The 17,934-nt window shown below is 42.1% G+C and overlaps 2 protein-coding genes across 3 annotated transcripts; both read right to left on the bottom strand.

The window, feature by feature from the left end:
• Positions 1-3,219: 3,219 nt before the first annotated feature.
• On the bottom strand, positions 3,220-10,805 carry LOC110977830 (P2R1A-PPP2R2A-interacting phosphatase regulator 1-like). Its single transcript, XM_022232297.2, has 9 exons — positions 10,658-10,805; positions 9,505-9,793; positions 9,268-9,358; positions 8,734-8,825; positions 8,272-8,323; positions 7,731-7,853; positions 7,354-7,498; positions 6,944-7,019; positions 3,220-6,567 (listed from the first exon to the last, which is right to left on the bottom strand). Exons 2-9 carry the CDS (start codon positions 9,678-9,680, stop codon positions 6,435-6,437), a joined length of 888 nt encoding a protein of 295 aa, XP_022087989.1. The 5' UTR covers positions 9,681-9,793; positions 10,658-10,805; the 3' UTR covers positions 3,220-6,434.
• Positions 10,806-11,984: 1,179 nt separating this feature from the next.
• LOC110977828 (uncharacterized) lies at positions 11,985-17,907 on the bottom strand. 2 transcript variants are annotated; one of them, XM_087145273.1, is made up of 3 exons: positions 17,862-17,907; positions 14,394-17,394; positions 11,985-14,009 (listed from the first exon to the last, which is right to left on the bottom strand). In XM_087145273.1, the coding sequence occupies exons 2-3, from the start codon at positions 17,206-17,208 to the stop codon at positions 13,837-13,839; spliced, it is 2,988 nt and encodes a 995-aa protein (XP_087001399.1). In that variant the 5' UTR covers positions 17,209-17,394; positions 17,862-17,907; the 3' UTR covers positions 11,985-13,836. The 2 variants fall into 2 exon arrangements, with proteins under 2 accessions (XP_087001399.1, XP_022087986.2); XM_022232294.2 differs by having other exon boundaries at positions 17,826-17,902.
• Between the last annotated feature and the right edge of the window lie 27 nt (positions 17,908-17,934).

Raw genomic sequence — 17,934 nt, forward strand, 5'->3', positions numbered from 1 at the left:
AATACAACACTGTTAAATATACTTCAGGGTTTTGTTTATATTTGCAAATTTCAGAAAAAGTATCTCAGTTTTCAGGAAAAAACAATAAAAATACCTTTACTGGATTAATACAAAAAATAAGGTGGAAAGCCTTTACAAATATGAGTTTGAAATTGTACCATTGTGTTAATACAGGCAGATAATTACTGTAAATAATATTAGATATCGTTAATATTTGTTGTACATTTAGTGACTCCTTTTAACTTTGTACTTGGTAGTTCACATCGACAGATTAAGCTATCAAATTTGATTTATTAATGGCATTCATCAATCCAGTTATTGTGTATATTTTGTTTTTCATATTTGTTTTGATGCCTGTTGCAAATAGTCAACTCTTTAACTCAGGGTGTAACTTATATTTGATAAGTTGATTCTCCTAATAGTTCGCATTGCGGCGATTTAATATCCTCGTAACCAATTGTTTGTTTTTTTTTTCAAAAGTTTACCGTTGCAGTGCAGTGCTCGTGTCTTATCTTCTTGTCAGAAAAAAAATTTGTCACCAAATGAAAGTGTGAAGACCGTGTACATGTATTCTTCGCTTGCAGTAGACATGTTATGACCTGCTCCCGTGAAATGAGTCATAGAGCCGTTAAGTTCAGCAACTCTGTTTCAGTCTGCCAATAGAAGGGGGACATGGAGCTCTTTGTTATGTCGGACTTGAACGGTCATTGATTCTCTGGTCGTGTTAGCAGAGGGTGATTAATGAAATACCGAGGCAGCCTGGAAAACTTACACATTATTCGATTGACTTTGGTATCACATTTTATGCATTTCGTTACTGGAATGCCACTCTTTTTTTGAAAAACAAAGTCAAACCCAAAGAAGTCACTGCCAGATAGTGCTGGTTTTAAAAAAAACGCACTTTTCCTTGATGAAAGACATAAATCCATGCGACTTGTTACAGAAACCGATGTCTTCTGTGGTTGAAACCTGTATCCTATGTCGCACATTGCAATGATGTTCACTTTATCAGAAGTAAGTTAGTAACATACGCAGAAAGCTTTGAGTTTTCGTAGCAGTTGTCATAAGTTGTACCTGCCTCAGTGTCAAGTGTGCACGTAATTCTATGCAACATGTAACTGCACGGTGCAAGGTCAACATTGCAACATGCACGCAAGTGTGAGTTTATCTTAGAATTATTTTAGAGAGATTGACCAAGAAGAAGAAAAAAGAGGAAAATAAATCAAAATACGGGCATTTCACATTTCAAAATTTTGTTGACCATTTCCAAATGCGCATTGGGTCCACAGATTTCATGCATTGTGATTGGCCAACGCGTTGCAAGCTCTTGGAGGCGCACTATTGTGAAACGCCCGTATTGCACTGTAATGCATGTGTTAATATAAGAAATAGACCAAAGCCTTTTTTTTTGGTACATTTTTGTTTAATTTCATCCCTGTACAAAGTAAATTCCCACAGCGTTAACCGTGCATATTCATCATGTAAATACTTTTCATTCAGTACATAGGCAATAAGGGTGTAACAAGAGCGTAAATTCGTGTAGACGTTGAGCGAGTGATGTCATGTTTTAGATCTCCTGCGTCCACTGTTAGTGTGAAATTGCCAGTGACGGATCACAGAAAAGAAGCCGTGTGTAATCGGTGAAGTTAAAGATGTTATTATTTTGTGCCTCGCCGTTCGATCCGAAACAACGATTTTGACTGTTGCAACGTGTTCTTCAAGTTTCCTTGTATCATTCAGCGATGAATACGACGATGCGGTTTTCCGGCTCTGTTCCGGCTGTGAAACGGCCAAACTTCTCCAGCTGGTGTATTTCACGGACCTAGTCGGACCCAATCATTTAGGGCCTTCTTTTCCATCAGTTATCAGACTTCTACACAGCTGGTGTTCGCCACATACATGTACTTGGACGGCATCAAGCATCAAGTTCTGTACATGTCCATTGCATCTGAGAATGCTGTCCATTATTTTTTAAAGATCAGTGATTTTTGTATTCTGAAGGGTTTCAAAAACTACGTTGTGTGTCAAGCAGTACGGGCAGATGTCCTGATCTGTGGAATTGACTCATAGGCTGCCATTTGCTCCGTATAACTTGAATGGTCATTATGCAGATTATGCAGATTACAAAAGTAAAAATGCAAGACTGTCATTGGTCAGTCTGTTTGGTTGCTACACATATTGAAGTTCCCGGATTAACATGCTGAGACAAAAGATTGCCATTAAAAAAATAAGTCCCTCCATTTTTTTACTTAACAAGTTTGTCTTCGAAGAATGACATAAAAATGCTGGTTACTTTGTTAACGTATATTGGCCTTGCATTGGAAATTTTGTGATTGGAAATCTAGGTTAAACCTGATCTCCTACACAAAATCTTTCGACATGTGTGAAATCTACAGAAGGGACATTACTGGCATTACTTCATTCTGATAGAGGGTGTGCTGTTCTGTTTATTCACAAAATGGTATCGGACTTGCATTATTTATAAAAACCGAGATTGGACCCTCAATTTGGCACTTTGTGACTCTGTAGCGCGTGGTTCTTGCAGCCGTAAAAATAGGATCTCGCATGAAAAGTAGTCCAAATTGTTTGTCGCGGTAACCAAGGTATCATTCGAAGAAACAATTTGATTGAACAATTTTCTGATGAATAACTTGTCAATTAAATGTGTGGGGCTGTTGCCACCCACACACAGAAACAGATGAGCATAGATGTCGATCGGCATATTCCGTAGTTTTAATTGATGGTATGAATTTTTTTTTACCTATTCAGGATTTCCCACTGTTAAGGAATTTTGCAGCAAGTCTTGGGAGGAAAAGTTTGGACAGGTGCATTACCGAGCGAGACATGCGTACATGTACGTACCCGTAGATGCATATATTTGTGTACAAATGCTGAAGTAGTTTTGTTTTCAAATGTTAGTTTCAGATTGGTGCTAAAGTGGGGCAGAAACAGCAGCACCAGCTTGCCAATTGTTTGAAATTCAAACTCCCACGATATTTCGGACGCAGTTTGGATTGCATCATCGGTTTGAATTGTTTTCCAAGTAACTTTTGAGTTGAGACCCAGATTAACTCAACAATCAGGGTTCCTCAATACAATAACTCAATACCAGAGAAACTCAACTCAGTAATGATACCGAGTAACAACACTCGGAGTAACTTAATACTCGGAATAATACCCAGAGAAACGACACACAATAATGACACTGCAACTCAGCACTCAAAGTAACTCAAGACTTAGTTTTTTTTTAATGTACTTTACTCAGTTTTGTGACTCAACACAAGGTTGGATCACTGAACTGCAGCTGCTTCCATGCAGAACTCAATTTCTATTTACAGCTTTAACTCATGCATACTTAGGTTTATTTGCTCTACAAAATACAAGGGGATGCAACAGTGTTCCAAAAACATCAAGCACAAGCCTCCCTTTGCATCGCCAAGCCTGCTGGAACACATTTTTGTCAGTGAGCACTCGGTGCTACTGAAACTCAGGGAGTCTTTGGTGTATAATTATTCCAGCACCCATCCAAAAGGTTCAAAGCAACTTGCTATTTCTGAGGGCTTGCCTAACATCAGAAAGAATTGTGGATGCAATCTGGTGAACATAATATCAGTTCATTCTTGGGAAAAAAATAAATGGCGCCCACAAAGTTGATCTCACGCTAAGTCTGGGCATGTTAACACAGATGCAAGGTAAGCAGACTATGCCTCCAGAGTTACCCGTTACCTGATCTTTGTTTTAACACGGTCTCCACAGAAAGAAGATCTCAGTTTCATGATCTCTTTAGAAAAATAAAGGTGAGGTTCTGCACCAAATTGGGTCTTTTGAGGTCAAGCACAACGTACAAGCAGTCTGTTTTATACCAGTATTTTGAAAATACTGTTCTAATGTAACGACTATCTTGGCCACTGAAAAACTTCCAACATGCTACAAAAATATGCCCTTGAATGATTTTTGACAAACGAATAATATAAAAAGATGAAAATGATTCATGAGCCCGAGTGCGTAGAATCTTCAACACTCCGGGAATTTCAAGGCTTCATGTCACGCCTCTGCACTACAATGTGCGCCCGGTTGAAAATACCAACTCCAATTAATTTTCTTAGGAACAAATGTACAGCTTACGTATCATCTGAAGATGGTCGTGGACTTGTGTTAATCGCATTCTTTGTTTTAGCTTGTATGATTCTTTATAACATGTGGCTTGTCATTTTATTTATCTTAGACTATAAAACTTTCCCCACATATTTTTTTTGTTCAGAAATGACACCTCACTGAACTGCAGTGTTGACACTAAATTTCTAGATAAGAATGACACTTTCTGTGGAATCTTTCTTTCAAGGAAAGTTTTGTACATAGCCTAAAATACGTTTCTCCACTTAATGTGCAAGTCAACTTACAGAAGTATTAATTGTATTTCGCACTGACATCAGAAAATTTTGCTACAAGTTTAGTTTCTCGCCTAATAAAATGCTGTAGAATTAACTAGGCCTTAAAATCAACCACTTTTGTCACTTCAAACTCCTCGTAATTACAAGATTAACGATAATTTCTGGCCAAAAATAAAACTCGCGGCTTAAGATTCTGAAATCTCCGTCAATCAAACAGGCAGCATAATGCTGTCCACAGGGTATGCAAAATGTAGCCCTAGCGATCTTTAATATTCCTATGTCTAATGTTATAGACCTTTACCTTGGTGCTGCCATGTTTGTCTTGTTCCCTGTATACCCAAGGGCAATGGTAATACAACTTCAAATATTGATAAGAGGGAACAGATTATTTTTCTTTCCAGCCTCACTTTGGTTGCATTGCTTTGAATGGTAGAAAAGCAACATATCTGCCACGTGATAGAGGTCAGTACATCTACTATTCACTCAAACTTCTTGTTCGATTTTGTACTGCGTATAATACATATGTACATCTCATGCATGAACTACGTGCTGTACATCACTACAGCTTACTGTTTCAACAGGTAGATCATGCAGGCTATCTATATGTACACTACTGTCTGATTATAAATTATACATATCATCCACTCTCTGAATAGTTTGAAATATACATACGTTTTATCATTATCTACATTTATACAAGCACATATGTACAGTTTGCACTACCCCTTAATAATGTTTACAAAAAAATTTCACCTTTTTAACATTTTATATTCACATATTACATGATTTTTACCCGAAACAAAGAACCAAGAATTGTATCCACAGGTATTTGCTAGTCTCGAGTCCTGTGAAGTAAGCTATTCTTTTATCTCGTGCTTTTCAGTGACAACTGTGTCATGTGACTACATGTATTATGTCAGGTGACTGTTCAGGTGACGGTATACAGATTACAACACTGTCACCCTCGAGTATGGCACCCTCACAGTGTCTGCAAAAAGTCTTTTGTTAGTCACGCATACCAGCCCGGTCTGATTCCGTTGAGCAGCTGGGTACTATGAGCCAGGTTACCGGCCAACATGGCCACACAATGTGAAGTTCTTATGACTGACTATCTGACTCAGTTTTGCTGAGCTGAAAAAATGTGCTGGTAAATATGTTCCGCTCAGCAGCTCAAGCAAACCGGACAAGAGACCGGACAATAATTATTGCTGGGTGGGTCATCAAAAATGCAAATTAGGTTTCACTATGTCCACACAAAAATAACTACATGTACAAAGGCGGTTTCCTTACACAAACAAAAGTCATTTTGTTCGGCAAATTTATATTTTTATACAAGGTATTCTTCTTCTTCAATTGTACACAAACCGTAAAGTAATCTACCAATGGTAACAAGAAAAAAAAAACCAACGAAACCTTGGAACTATTTGGTGGAAAGTTTAAGTTATGGCACTATTACTGGTTGAAAAAAGTAGGAACCGGATGGTGAACAGTCCTTTACTTGATGGAAATGTCTTGATAAACCAAGCTAGGTCAATGAGTAGGACTAAAGTTTACAGATGAGCCAACAGCGCCTCTGGGTCCTTCTTTAAGACAAAAGGAATTTACTGTCTTACATGTTGAGTAACTGGTATCTTAACAAAACAAGATCTCAGTTTCTTAGAACCAAGTACACTCATCTCAATAATTCCCAACACAAAGAACTTCACATTTTATCTACAGGAAGAGAAATTGGCAAAATACTGCAACTGACAAAATAAAATGGTTAAATGTCGCTTACTTTTTTTTTCAGCTGAAGAGTCTCGGTAACGTTCTCAGCATGCAGTTGACATTATTTCAGCTAAATCTGTTGCATTTATACAAAGCGTTTTGATCAACAGTTATAGGGTCCGCCATGGACTAAACCTCTTCGAACAAAAATTTTAAAACAGCATAAATCACAAATAAAACACAAAATCATCTTGGATGAACGGACGACAAAAACCACAAACACAGACACGTTGTACCTGGGCTTCCCCTTTTGGGTTAAATGGAAGAGGCCGACTGTCATAGGTGCGTGTCGCCCATAGCAAAAGCAAAGACTGCTCCACTTGTGGAGACAGGGATGGCCAGGCTCGCCGAGGGGTCTGCCAGGTTCCTCTGAGGGGGGCTGGCGTCATCCGAACTCAGACTGCATATACTGGAAAGCAAGGTGCACGGTGCAATTTCTAAACAATTTCTATTTTGAAAAACATTTCTGTGTGTGGCACTTATTGTAAGCGCTACTGGTGGACTCTGTGATGGAATTGTATAAACACTCACAAAAATCCCTGTGTACAGGGCATGCACACTGCACATGTGAAATATGTAAACCAACTTTCATTTGAATGTGCACAAAAATGCACCATCTCTGCATGGGCATGTGACACACATTAGCAATGGCTTTCAATCGTTTGTAATCGCTGTGTTTGTCACTGTGGAGGGGATCCGTGTGTGTTAAGTCCATTATATGTTAGCAGGGCTTCAAATTAGGCTCCGCCTCCATGAAAGCAGAATGACGTTTAATGTACTATTACCTTTGGCTGCTACTGTTGTGAGATGGTGATGACAGAAGTTGTCTCTTTGGTGGGGTAGAATCACTATCGCTGTCATCTAAATGTAGGAACGTCAAAAGGTTAATGATTAAGGAAAAGGAACTGTAGCAAAACATCGACAAGAACAATTTCATAAAAATCTTACAAAATCTCACAACTGAGCCTTGACAATATCAAACAGTGAGTGACATCCTGTGAGATCTGTCCTGACACATCTCAGTTTGTGCTTCAGCTTCCGTTCCTAGCTAAGTAGTACGCTAAGCACACTGTTCCGAGCAATCACACCAGATCTTCACCGCAGGTCATTAGAGAACGTCCACAGAGTGTCGATTCAAACGGACTACTCTCCGAGCTGAACAACAGCATCTAATATCAACTCCTGAGACACTCACATTTTCTCTTGAGGTTAAGTAGGCTGGGCTTAAGTACGGGGCTCATGCTGCGGACCCGCGACGTCTGCCTGGTAGGGCTGGGGATGGGACTGGGAGTCAGTGAATTACTCCGCATGGAGATCTGCATCGATGGCGAGAAGCATTGCTGGAAAAGAACAAAATAGGTGTCAATATTGCTTCTTTGATAAAACTGTCCTCTCAGTACGTCTTCACCCTCTAAGTGGTGAGAATATGTAACTCTACCTGTTGTGGTGAACACTTTGCTGTTTCACAGGGCATTTAGGAGCAATTTCTATTGCGAACCTGTGTCAAGGTGCACGTTTGTGAACGGGCTGCGCTAACAACCCATAATAACTCTGACTCGACCATGAACTCACCTTCCCCGGTGTTCTGTCCCTGTTCGGCGAAGGAGTCGACGGAATGGGAAGAGAAGAGGTCAGGATTCTCAGTGGCTCGGAGAACGTCTTGCCGTCTGATCGCAAAGCCTTGATGCTTTCACCCTGTACCACAAGGCAAGAAATTTCCCAAGTGACAAATCTGTCCCTCTAAGAAAGACTCCTTACTACAGTTCATGTGCTCCACAGAAAAAAACTGTGTTCGGGGCAAGTGCCGAGCCCGTTGTTTTGCTATCACAGCAACTGATAGCTTCTTCGCCTCTGTCTCAATGTTGTGGCTGTGGCTGGAAACCACACACACCCCTATGCTAGCTGCTGGCTGGCGGCTATGGCCAGTTCCCACAGACATGTGCATTACCCAGAGCCATAGCCAGTTGATGCAGACACGGCCTTAGGACAACCTTCAAAGGTCAAATTTCCAACTAGGCTCATTCGACAAACTTGCAGCCACATCCCCCCCCCCGTTTTGTTCCCTTTCCATCTGTTTGCTCTTTCAACAGAGTCACACAAAACCAGTACTCACTAAACTCATTTCATCGCAGGAATGACTGATCTGAAAGGCAGACTGCACCTCTCTGGTGGAGAAAAAAGAATACAATCATGACTTCAGAGTGAACAAAATCTATTTTAAGGATTCCCAAGTGCCGCAAAGACTCTCAACAGAAACTGAGATCATCGATTTGTGTTGGTGGTTGTTCAGAAATTAAAAAAGCAGGATGGTGGTTCTAAAGTTATTTGTTAACCATAACAGTGCTCAGTTCTTTTCTGATTTAAAGATTGAGGAATGTTTTGGTTAAACATCCTGGTTTGAGTAGCTTCTCTATTGTCTAAGCCTTGAAATGTGAGGAGACACAAAGAGTTGCTTTGGTTGTAGACGTGGAGAAAAAAACAAACTTGGAGGAAGGTCCTGTGACACTGATATCAGAACACAGTCTACAGCGACGTTGGTGGATATTAAACCAAAAGACCTGCTGAGCCTACTGACCTCTCGTGTTCGGCCTCTCTGCTCCGCACGTCCAGGCTCTCTTCCTGTTGAATCTGCCGGATGCGCGACGGAACGCGCACTGGAGTACTGGCCTGAAATGGAGATCGGAAGTCATTTTCTTCATTACCTCGATGATAATCCTACATACATTCAAGAATGGTTTGCAGCAGGCTTTCAATTTGAAGGATGGACTAACAACATTCTGGTTGATTTGTTTGGAATCAGCCGACCTCAGAATTTCTTGTCTCGATTCTGTGCTAGTAAAAAACGAAGTCTGAGTCAAGTAGTTTTTACTTTGCTGAACTCAAGCACATTTCAATGACATCACTGAGATAAAAAGAGCCCTTTAATGTGACGGTGGATGGGCTCCATGGAATGCCTTAAGATCAGGCAAGAGAACTGGCTCATGAATGTGGGACAGCAAAAGTTCACGCAGAGGTTGACAACCTGAAATGGTGGTGTTGCTACAGAAACCACCTATTTTGACAACAGAGGAAGCAACTCCTGCACCGAATGAAGGAAAATTTGACTCACGTTGGCAGTCTTGGCATTGCCGGACATGTTGGCGCTGAATCGGCGCACCCTCTGCCTCTCTCTGATTGGTTGAAATACCGGCGACTCGTCACTGCAAAGCACGCATAAATAAAAAAATCCAAATCAGAAAAACCAACCAAGCTCCAGTTACAACAAGTTCCAGTTACAACAAGCTTCTGGTTCGGGCGTTGATTGGCTTTTCTAGGAGGGAAAAGCACAGAGGTTATAACTACGCACCTCATGGTAGGTCCGTCAAACATGGGGGCGCTATTGGATCTCCGCAGTATCCCTGTCTCTCTGTTATCTTCCAGTCTGCTCTGGCTGTCGCCGCTGGGGGACATGACCCGTTCGATCTCCATCTGCCCCTCGTCCGCCGACTCGCCGTGACAACAGATCGAGTCCTTGTCTCCCATTGTGAATCCGGACCCAGAAGTGTTTTGTGAAGAGCCACAGAGTTCAGGGCCTTTTCTCAGAATCTGAATCACTTTTAAGTTTGTCAAACGTGTATGGATTTGTAGTCTTGAAGCTGGAAATGGAAAAACACTGTAAATTATTGATGTAGCCTACCTAAAACAGAACAATAAGATGTGTATGTAAATAACCAATCATAAAATTCACATTGACTGGGTGTAGTGTTATTGAATCATGCCCTGTCAACCACACTGTTGGCAAAAGGCAACGTTACAGATTATTTCCAATTAAACTTGAGGGGGTGCAAAACCAAGTCACTACTATTCTCAAGCTATTTGAAAATTTGTCACTTTATTAGAAGGCCCAGGCCTATCCATAACAGGAAGTTACATGTATGGGGGCCTTTGCATACATTGACAATACAAGTTACAACATGGTCTTCATGTACATTTTTATTAAGGCGATAGACCTAAGGTAATTTGATGATATAGTTATTATAGTATAGGGTATACATGTACATGGTATAAACTATATGCCTACTGCAGTCAGGGCAAAGTTTCGGACTCAAAATTTCAAATCGTGAAGTCCACTTGTCATGCTTGTCTTTTTGTAAAAAATTATACAAATGAACTCCTAATCTGTGTAATTTTTGAAGTCCCAAGTAACAAAATGAATCCAGTACATCACACACCGGTGATTACTTGAGCATTTATATTACTATTACAATAAGATGTTTACACTGGTTAAAAGCAACGACGAAACTGCCAAATACACCAAGGCGTGTAGCCTACGCAGAGTGACAGACATGACAGAAATTGTTTATTTTTTGTCAATGTTGGATGAGCTAGGCCTATCCCACATATGAAAACAATAACAGGCTACAGCCACACTGTTTTCCAGAATCCCAAACAACGCTGAATTACACCAGAACCTGCCCTACATTCACACAAAAGGCCTCGCAACTCAAGAAAAAACTCACCGATAAAGGAAAAGAAAAATTCATATGCACAGGGGACCCCATCTCAAAGTTTTCTGTGATGTTCATTCACAGTGTACCCGTACGTACGTGATGCCAGAGCTCTGCCCATGCGCCGATCGACAGAGGGAACATCAAAGAAAGAACTTCTTTGATTGGTCCCGACCAACTACGGCCGATCTCTTTTCTGGTACGGTTTCTTTCACCGAAATCGCTCTCGGAAATACTTTAGTGCGATTCTCACGACAATGAATAATATCCACTATTTCAACCGATTCATATCAAAATTATAGCGATGATTACAGATGGAATCACTGCTTTTATTAAAATTTTATCCACTGATAGAAAACCACCAACCCAACGAAATGTCCTCCGAAGTTCGGGAAATTTAATTAATGCAAAACATGTAGAATGAGGGCGCTCGACGAAATGACCATCTCTTCCACATATGGGTAGGCGGGGCCGCTATGGGGGGGGGGAATGACTGCGGATGGGATTCACTATTTTCCACTCTCAAATGTATGGTAAAATCAGAGTCAAGTGACCTGAATTAACCAGGCGAAAATCCCTAAACCATGATTCAATCTAAAAATATTCATCCCTCGCATGGGAGCCAAAAATTTGATAACCGAGAGCTTAAATTACCTGATGTGGACTGCCTTCGACATCTTCAGTATTTATTTCCTTTGAATTCATGTACCTACAAAGACCCACTGATATTGTACTCATGTACATGTAGTAATTTCGTAATGACAGGCTAGCACATTTCAATATTGAGTTAACAAAAAGTATAAAGCAGTGTGGTAGCCAGGATTTTACGAGTGGAAGGGCACAAAGGGGGCACCATCATCTTATGGGGGGGGGCACCAGCTTTAAGTAGTGTGTTTTTGAGGGCAAGTTCATGTTACCCTTGTTCAATATCCACTCATCTGTTTTTTGTGTTTTTTTTGATGGGGGCACCATGAATTTGTGGGGGGTGGGGAAAGGTTACCCCCCACGTCCCTCGTGGCTATGATGCCTCTGGTATAAAGGCTTGTGCACTCTGATTCTGCCCACTCAAGAAATCTTCAGTCTCTTTGACAACACATCAAAATGTCCCAGATTTCCACTTGCATTTTTAAAATGAGTTTGATCCCATGAAACACATTCATCAGAGCTGCCAAAGCAACTCTAGTCAAATAGTTTTCATTTTTCCCACTTTGCTATGTCAAGGTAAATCTTACAAAAATGAAAATCGACCTTTTCATGTTTCTTGTTTAATAAAGGAAATAATTTTTTGTCTTGAGTACATCTCAATGTGGATTAAAAAACAACATATCTGCTGACTCAATTTGAGTTGTCAAAACAATATTCATTTTAATAAGCAGTGACCGAGCATGCTCATTAAACTCATCTACACCACAGAGACTCAAAATACTGCTATGAATTATTCATCGTTTAGTCGGTCATGACTAATTCTTTTGATTCTAAAACTGTCGATTTCATGCAACTATGTAAATTATAATCAAACATATTCATGAACTTAGTTTGTTTCTCTGACTGCTTAAACATCTCTACAGTTGTCCTTTTTTGGTTTCCCTTAAAGGGAAAACATGCACAACTTCAATATTCAGTGTATTGAAGTGCCGTTGAATTTGGGGCGCAACGGAATTTTGTTTCGACGCCAGGATTTTCACTAATCTTTACCAAGCTGCAAGAGTGTTGAGAAATCAACGTACCTTCCTTTCTGGAGTAAAATCAGTGAAAACAAGATGGCCATTCAAAGGTCTTGGAAACAAGGAGAATTTGGACAAGTTAGATCAACCTTGGTGATTGGGACAGGCTAGACTGTGCCAGGATTTAGCCTTGTTGCCTCAGCAACCATGCTGCATATGGGTACAATGGAAAAAGCCTCGAGTTTAGCAACTGGACACAATGTCACGGCACTGCTAAGCACACAATTTTACACTAACAGAGGCTCTAGTATTTCATGAAGACCATAAGCAGTGAGCATGGCGAAAGGCACGCTTATCCTGGCTGGAAAATTTGCTTAACATGGTAACAAAACAATGAAAATCCGAATAGCCCTGCAACCAAGCAAAAGTGCAACCACGCCAGCACCACCATTACATAGTGATAATTGTAAGCAAAAGATTCTACTACAGTAAGCACAACTTTTCTGCTAACTGTTAAACAGCACCATAAACCTGGGTCCTGACAGATTGTGGGAATTAGGATTATGGATTATTTTTTTCACCATCGAGAACTTCAGAAGAGCAGCCCTGTGGATGGCAGTAAGTCCGAAGTTTGTGAGTTGTCCCCTACGTATCTTTGATAAAACAAAGTGGCTCTTTGGACAACTTTAAGATTTTACAATTTGGCATGCATACATTATTCACAATATGATTACATTACATTTTGATTGTACAATCAGAAGAATCTAGACAATTGTAATACTGATAATGTTGTGTATAATTAAAATCACTTGATATAAATAACTCTTGTGTAAAATTTAGATTTGACTTTAACATAAATCCCGCATGTTAATCATTTTATGCTTCTGTTAAATTATAAAAAATCCATCAAGCTTTTTTTATGCCGTGTCCACACTTGAATTGTGACGTGTTTTACTTGACCATAATGGTTTGAACTTTGATACAATTTTCATTAAATTTGAAATGTTGGCAGTAAAACCCTAAGCAAATACAGCCCTTTACATATGAAACTGTTTAAAAGCCGTACCAAACATCAAATTATGACATTTTCATGGCATGATATTGCAGAGCATCAATGTTGAAGTTTTGTTTATATTATCTCGTTTGCAGAAAATAAACCTTCTACATTAAAAAGGACAGACAGACTTGTTAAATAACAGGTAACAATAAACAGCTGTAAGTATTTTGTGTCAACACTTTGTCCAAATGTCTTGGCATAAACTTTCTCTACTCAAAGTCTGTTCACTAGTGTTCAATATTGATTACCGACAAGTAAATGTACCTACCTAGCTTGGGTCTTTGACGTGGAGAGAACTTACAAACCTACGCAGGGTACGCGCCATAACTAAAGCTAAAAGGGTCGGAATTATAAGTTGGGAAGCTCCTAAAACGAATCTAGTCTTGTTACAAGGAGTTAACGAAGAGCACACATGGCTTGGCTATAAAAGTTAGGATATCTTATTTGGGTTTGTGAGCTTGAATTGATGTTCAGTCGTCCAGAGGGGGTTCCTGTTTGATCATTTGTACAACATCCCTCTCTGCACTGTCCCTGCCATCTGTGACTGCATCCTCTTCTGTGTCCACTCTTGCCGCCAACTCCTGGACTGCATCAGCGTCTGCTTCCATGGCAACAGCATCCCGGGGTGGGGAATTTTGCATCCCTGCAATAAACAGAGGTGGCCGTTATTTTTCTTATCCTTGCCCCCGATCCTTGCAAAAGCCACAGAGATGTTCTTCTGGATTTCGGGGTTAATGTTGCTGGGACAAATTTGGCAATGCTATAAATGCTGGCAGGCACAAGACAGAGAAGCAAGAGAGCCAGGATTGTACTCAAAACTTTTGCTGAGGAGCCGTTGGCTTTCTGCTTAAAATATGGATAGGAGAGATTCAGAAACATTTAGGAGGAATGAAGGACATTAAATCATACTGGGTACAAAATGTCATAAAAAGTACATGGGTGAAGTGGAAGAATAGTTTGATATATTGAGAGAAAAAAACACTAGGACAGAAATTCAAGAATAAAAATCAAACGTCTGTGCACAAACCTCCTCTACCAGCACCAGTGCTACAGAGGTCCTCTGCTCCAATGGGCAGACTTCCGGAAAGTTTGACTTGGTCAGCATTTCCTCCGTTGTGCGATCTCCCGTCGGCAACCTGTAGGCCCCGTCCGTGCACGGTCCGCACATGTGAGGCCACCGCCGTGACCCGGATGGCCTTCTTGCAGATCCGGCACTCGGTGAACGCGCTCCTCTTGGTGCCAGTGGGGTGCTTGTCGGCGATGTGCCGCTTCAGGAGCTTGTAGTGCAGCGTGCAGTAGCGGCAGACTGCGCAGCGGTAGAGTTGGCTGGTCTCGATATGCGTGCGGCGGTGGCCCAGTAGCTGTGCTCTGGACCGGCACACCTTCCTGCAGATGTCGCAGATGTGCTTCGATTTCGGGCCCCGCCTACCCGCGGTCGATTTCCCCCGAGCCAGTTCAGAGTTCAAGAAGGCGATATACTCGGTACTTTCTTGAGGTTCGTCGACACATTCTGTTGGCTGATCCACAGTACGCGATCTGATGAAGGTGGAAGAAATCGGCGCACTAGATGAGCTGATGACTGCCGTCTTGGCAAAGTTGAGATGCTCACTGCGTGACGATAAACATGACTGTTTTTGCCTGGAACACAACATTCCACTTTCATCTTGTCCATCCCAAATCTGTCTTTTCCTTGTGTTTGTGGCAACAGCATCTCCAAGATGTACTTGGTTTGCTGAACCTGCACCAATGTCTAAACCCCTTGACGAGAAGATGTTACTACTCATCCCACCAACTTGGTCATCACTGGTGGCACCCCTTGCTCTCCTGAGGTAACCATCGTCATTCTCTTGAGCCCAGCTTTGCCCACGACTACATCTGGTGGTTCCACTCGAGAAGCTGGACTCCTCCCGTTCCGTGGGCAGGTTGATCTCGCACACATCACACTCCACAAGGTGCGACTTCAACCATTTTCTAGCGGCGCAACACAAGAGCTTGTTCAGGTCAACCTGTATGGTCAACGCTGTTCGCGCAAGACTAGCTCGCGAGTCCTTGAGGGGAATGCCGCGCCGCAACTTCTGTTCACGGTCAATGTCCAATGTCGTTGTTGTGCGATGCCTTCTGCCAAAGGTGTTTGGATTATGGAAAGAATACCTTTCAGGTGTATCTTCTTTGTCATTAACGGCAGAGGAATAACTTTTGGTGTTCAGCTGGCTTGGGTTTTCAACGGCTTGCTGCAGAAAGTGTCTCTGACTGAAATTGCCAGCAGAAAAGGGTCTTCTGGGAGCATCCATGACCATAACATCAGAACCCTCATGGTCAGTTTTTCCTCTCTGTTCATTGACCTTTTGGGCTAGGGATGGTTTCGTCATAGACAGGTGTCTCTGCTTGACCATGCTTGCCTGAGCCGAAGGAATGGCATCTGCAGATGGCGCGCCAACTTCTTTCACACCACCTGAGGTATTAGTTTCGGGGAAGTAAATAATGCCCGGAGTCTCTCTCGAGTAGGAAAAGGGAGACTCTGCCATGGGACCTCCGTTCAAACTTCTGGGACTTGGCGTGAAGTCCTGTTGCCTGCGAGCGCCTGATGGGGCAACGTGGATACCCATCCGTCGCCTTCCTTCTAGAACCTCATCAAGGTCCTCTTCACTCTGGATTATCTTTATCTCCGTGCTAGTCTTTTCCAGAGGTTCCAAGCTTTTGGACGAGACTAATGTTGGGCTAGTGCTAACCCTCTTGGGCAGCATCAGTGGACTGTCCAAGATATTCTTCAGTGTTGAGTGGCTGGTGGCCCTGCCTTGTTTCCTCTTCAGAGCCCCAGTGATTGGTTCCTTGTACACTGGAGGCTGGACGGGACCTTCCGATTTGCTCACTGAAGATTCGTCCGGAGATACCACTCTCTGTACCTGTACTGAGTGAACTTCATTATTCAGGATGCCTGTCTGCGTTTGGGGCTGTGGAGTTTCTTTAGTCCTGTCAAACTGGTGATCAAGCGCCGAAGTTTGTTCTGCACCAATTTTAGTCGATGCAGAGTTGGCAGTGGCTGCTACGCCACCAGCAAAAATAAACCTGCTGCCATCTGCGTAGTGCCTTGTTGAATATTCGGTGACTGGAGTGGAGCTGGTTGTTGGTATAATTTCAATGACATCCTCCTGCTGGGAGTTACTGCTGGCACTCTGGCGGGGGTAAACCTGCGAGATGTGTGGACTTGAGGAGGCAGTGTCGGATGTGGGAAAGTTCCCTTGGTCGCCCCCGACAATCTTCACCGGGTCTCCGTCGATCAAGACCACGTCCTGGACACCCCCGTAGACGCTTTCAACTACGGGCATCCTCTCTTCGCTGCTGCTCTGAAGAGCGATGGGGTACGCGCTCGTGGCCTGGGCAGGACCACACATGGTCACGCGATCTGCCTTGTGGACTGTCGACATGTGGCGGAAAAGGTTCTGCTTCCGTGCAGAGGCATAGGAGCAGGTGCCGCACTTGTAGGGCTTCTCCCCCGTGTGTATCCGCATGTGAATGGACAGGTTGGTCGCCGACGGGCAGGAGAACGTGCAGTATTTGCACTGGAAGGGTCGGCGTCGCATCTTAGGCAGCATGAGGTTCGTCAGACTCGAGCGGCCCCTTGGGCTCGCCACAGTGGACTTGGTAAACCCCGAAACTCGCTGGCCACTGTCTGCGCTGATGTCGGCATGAAACGCCTGCCTGTCGTGATCACGGTCCAACGAGTAGCCTGTGCAGGACAAAAAATCCTTCAGATTGACATGATTGTTCGAGGTGCTGGGGCCTGAGGCTGTTGGTGAGGTCATTTCTATATGCACGTCCCCAAGGTCCCATGTATGCTGCATAGTAGTTAGCCACTCCGTGCTGAGAATCCTCTTTGGAGTTTAACTCCTTAACATTAACTTAAGGAGGCCCATTTCTGATCTCTTTATCCTCCGCAGTCCTTCAAGGCACTCAGGACATGGCTAGATCCTCAGAAGACAGGATAAACGGGAACATGTTTATCATACCAGAACCCCTTCAGTACACACCTACAATGTAAACAAAGTAAAGACATGAAAGAGAAACAATATGATTTACTTCATACCATGGAGGAACCATTTCAAAAAAAAGATATCCATTCTGAAAATTCCAATTTAATTATTAACAACAAACAGTCTTCCTAGTTTGGAACAGGAAGAGCATTTTGCATCTCTGTATTTGGCTACAGTTACAAAAAGTCCTAATTAAAACTTCAAAATTTCTTCCTGGCCCGGATCATTTTGTGCACTCACTCAGCATGCTCAGTAGTCGTCATCAATCATGTCAATAAATGTGGCAATATTTTGATAATATAGCCTATTGAAAAATAAACACAGAATCTATTTTGAAGCTTAATTTTCTGCATTAAAGCAGTGAATAAAGCAAAAATAAAGCCTGTATATTGTGAACACACAAGGGAGGTGTGTTTGTTGAAATTTACCATTTTTAACGTCGATTTCAGCACTCAAGTACCTACTTCTTTTAACCTTTGACGTCCAATTGCCATTAGCTGGTGAGCTGCCATCCATTCGTAAAAAAGGTTAGTGAAG

The sequence above is a fragment of the Acanthaster planci genome, linkage group LG14 (assembly GCF_054643075.1).
Source record: "Acanthaster planci isolate LZ-2023a linkage group LG14, COTS_SCS, whole genome shotgun sequence".
Taxonomy (NCBI): Eukaryota; Metazoa; Echinodermata; class Asteroidea; order Valvatida; family Acanthasteridae; genus Acanthaster; species Acanthaster planci.

Coding starts and splice junctions, on each gene's coding strand:
- LOC110977830 (XM_022232297.2), bottom strand. CDS start 9,680: ATGGGAGACAAGGACTCGATCTGTTGTCACGGCGAGTCGGCGGACGAG. Junction 8,324..8,733: donor AGAGAGGCCGAACACGAGAG/GTCAGTAGGCTC, acceptor TTTCTCCACCAG/AGAGGTGCAGTCTGCCTTTC. Junction 7,854..8,271: donor CCTGCGATGAAATGAGTTTA/GTGAGTACTGGT, acceptor CTTGTGGTACAG/GGTGAAAGCATCAAGGCTTT.
- LOC110977828 (XM_087145273.1), bottom strand. CDS start 17,208: ATGCAGCATACATGGGACCTTGGGGACGTGCATATAGAAATGACCTCA. Junction 14,010..14,393: donor CACTGGTGCTGGTAGAGGAG/GTTTGTGCACAG, acceptor TGTTTATTGCAG/GGATGCAAAATTCCCCACCC.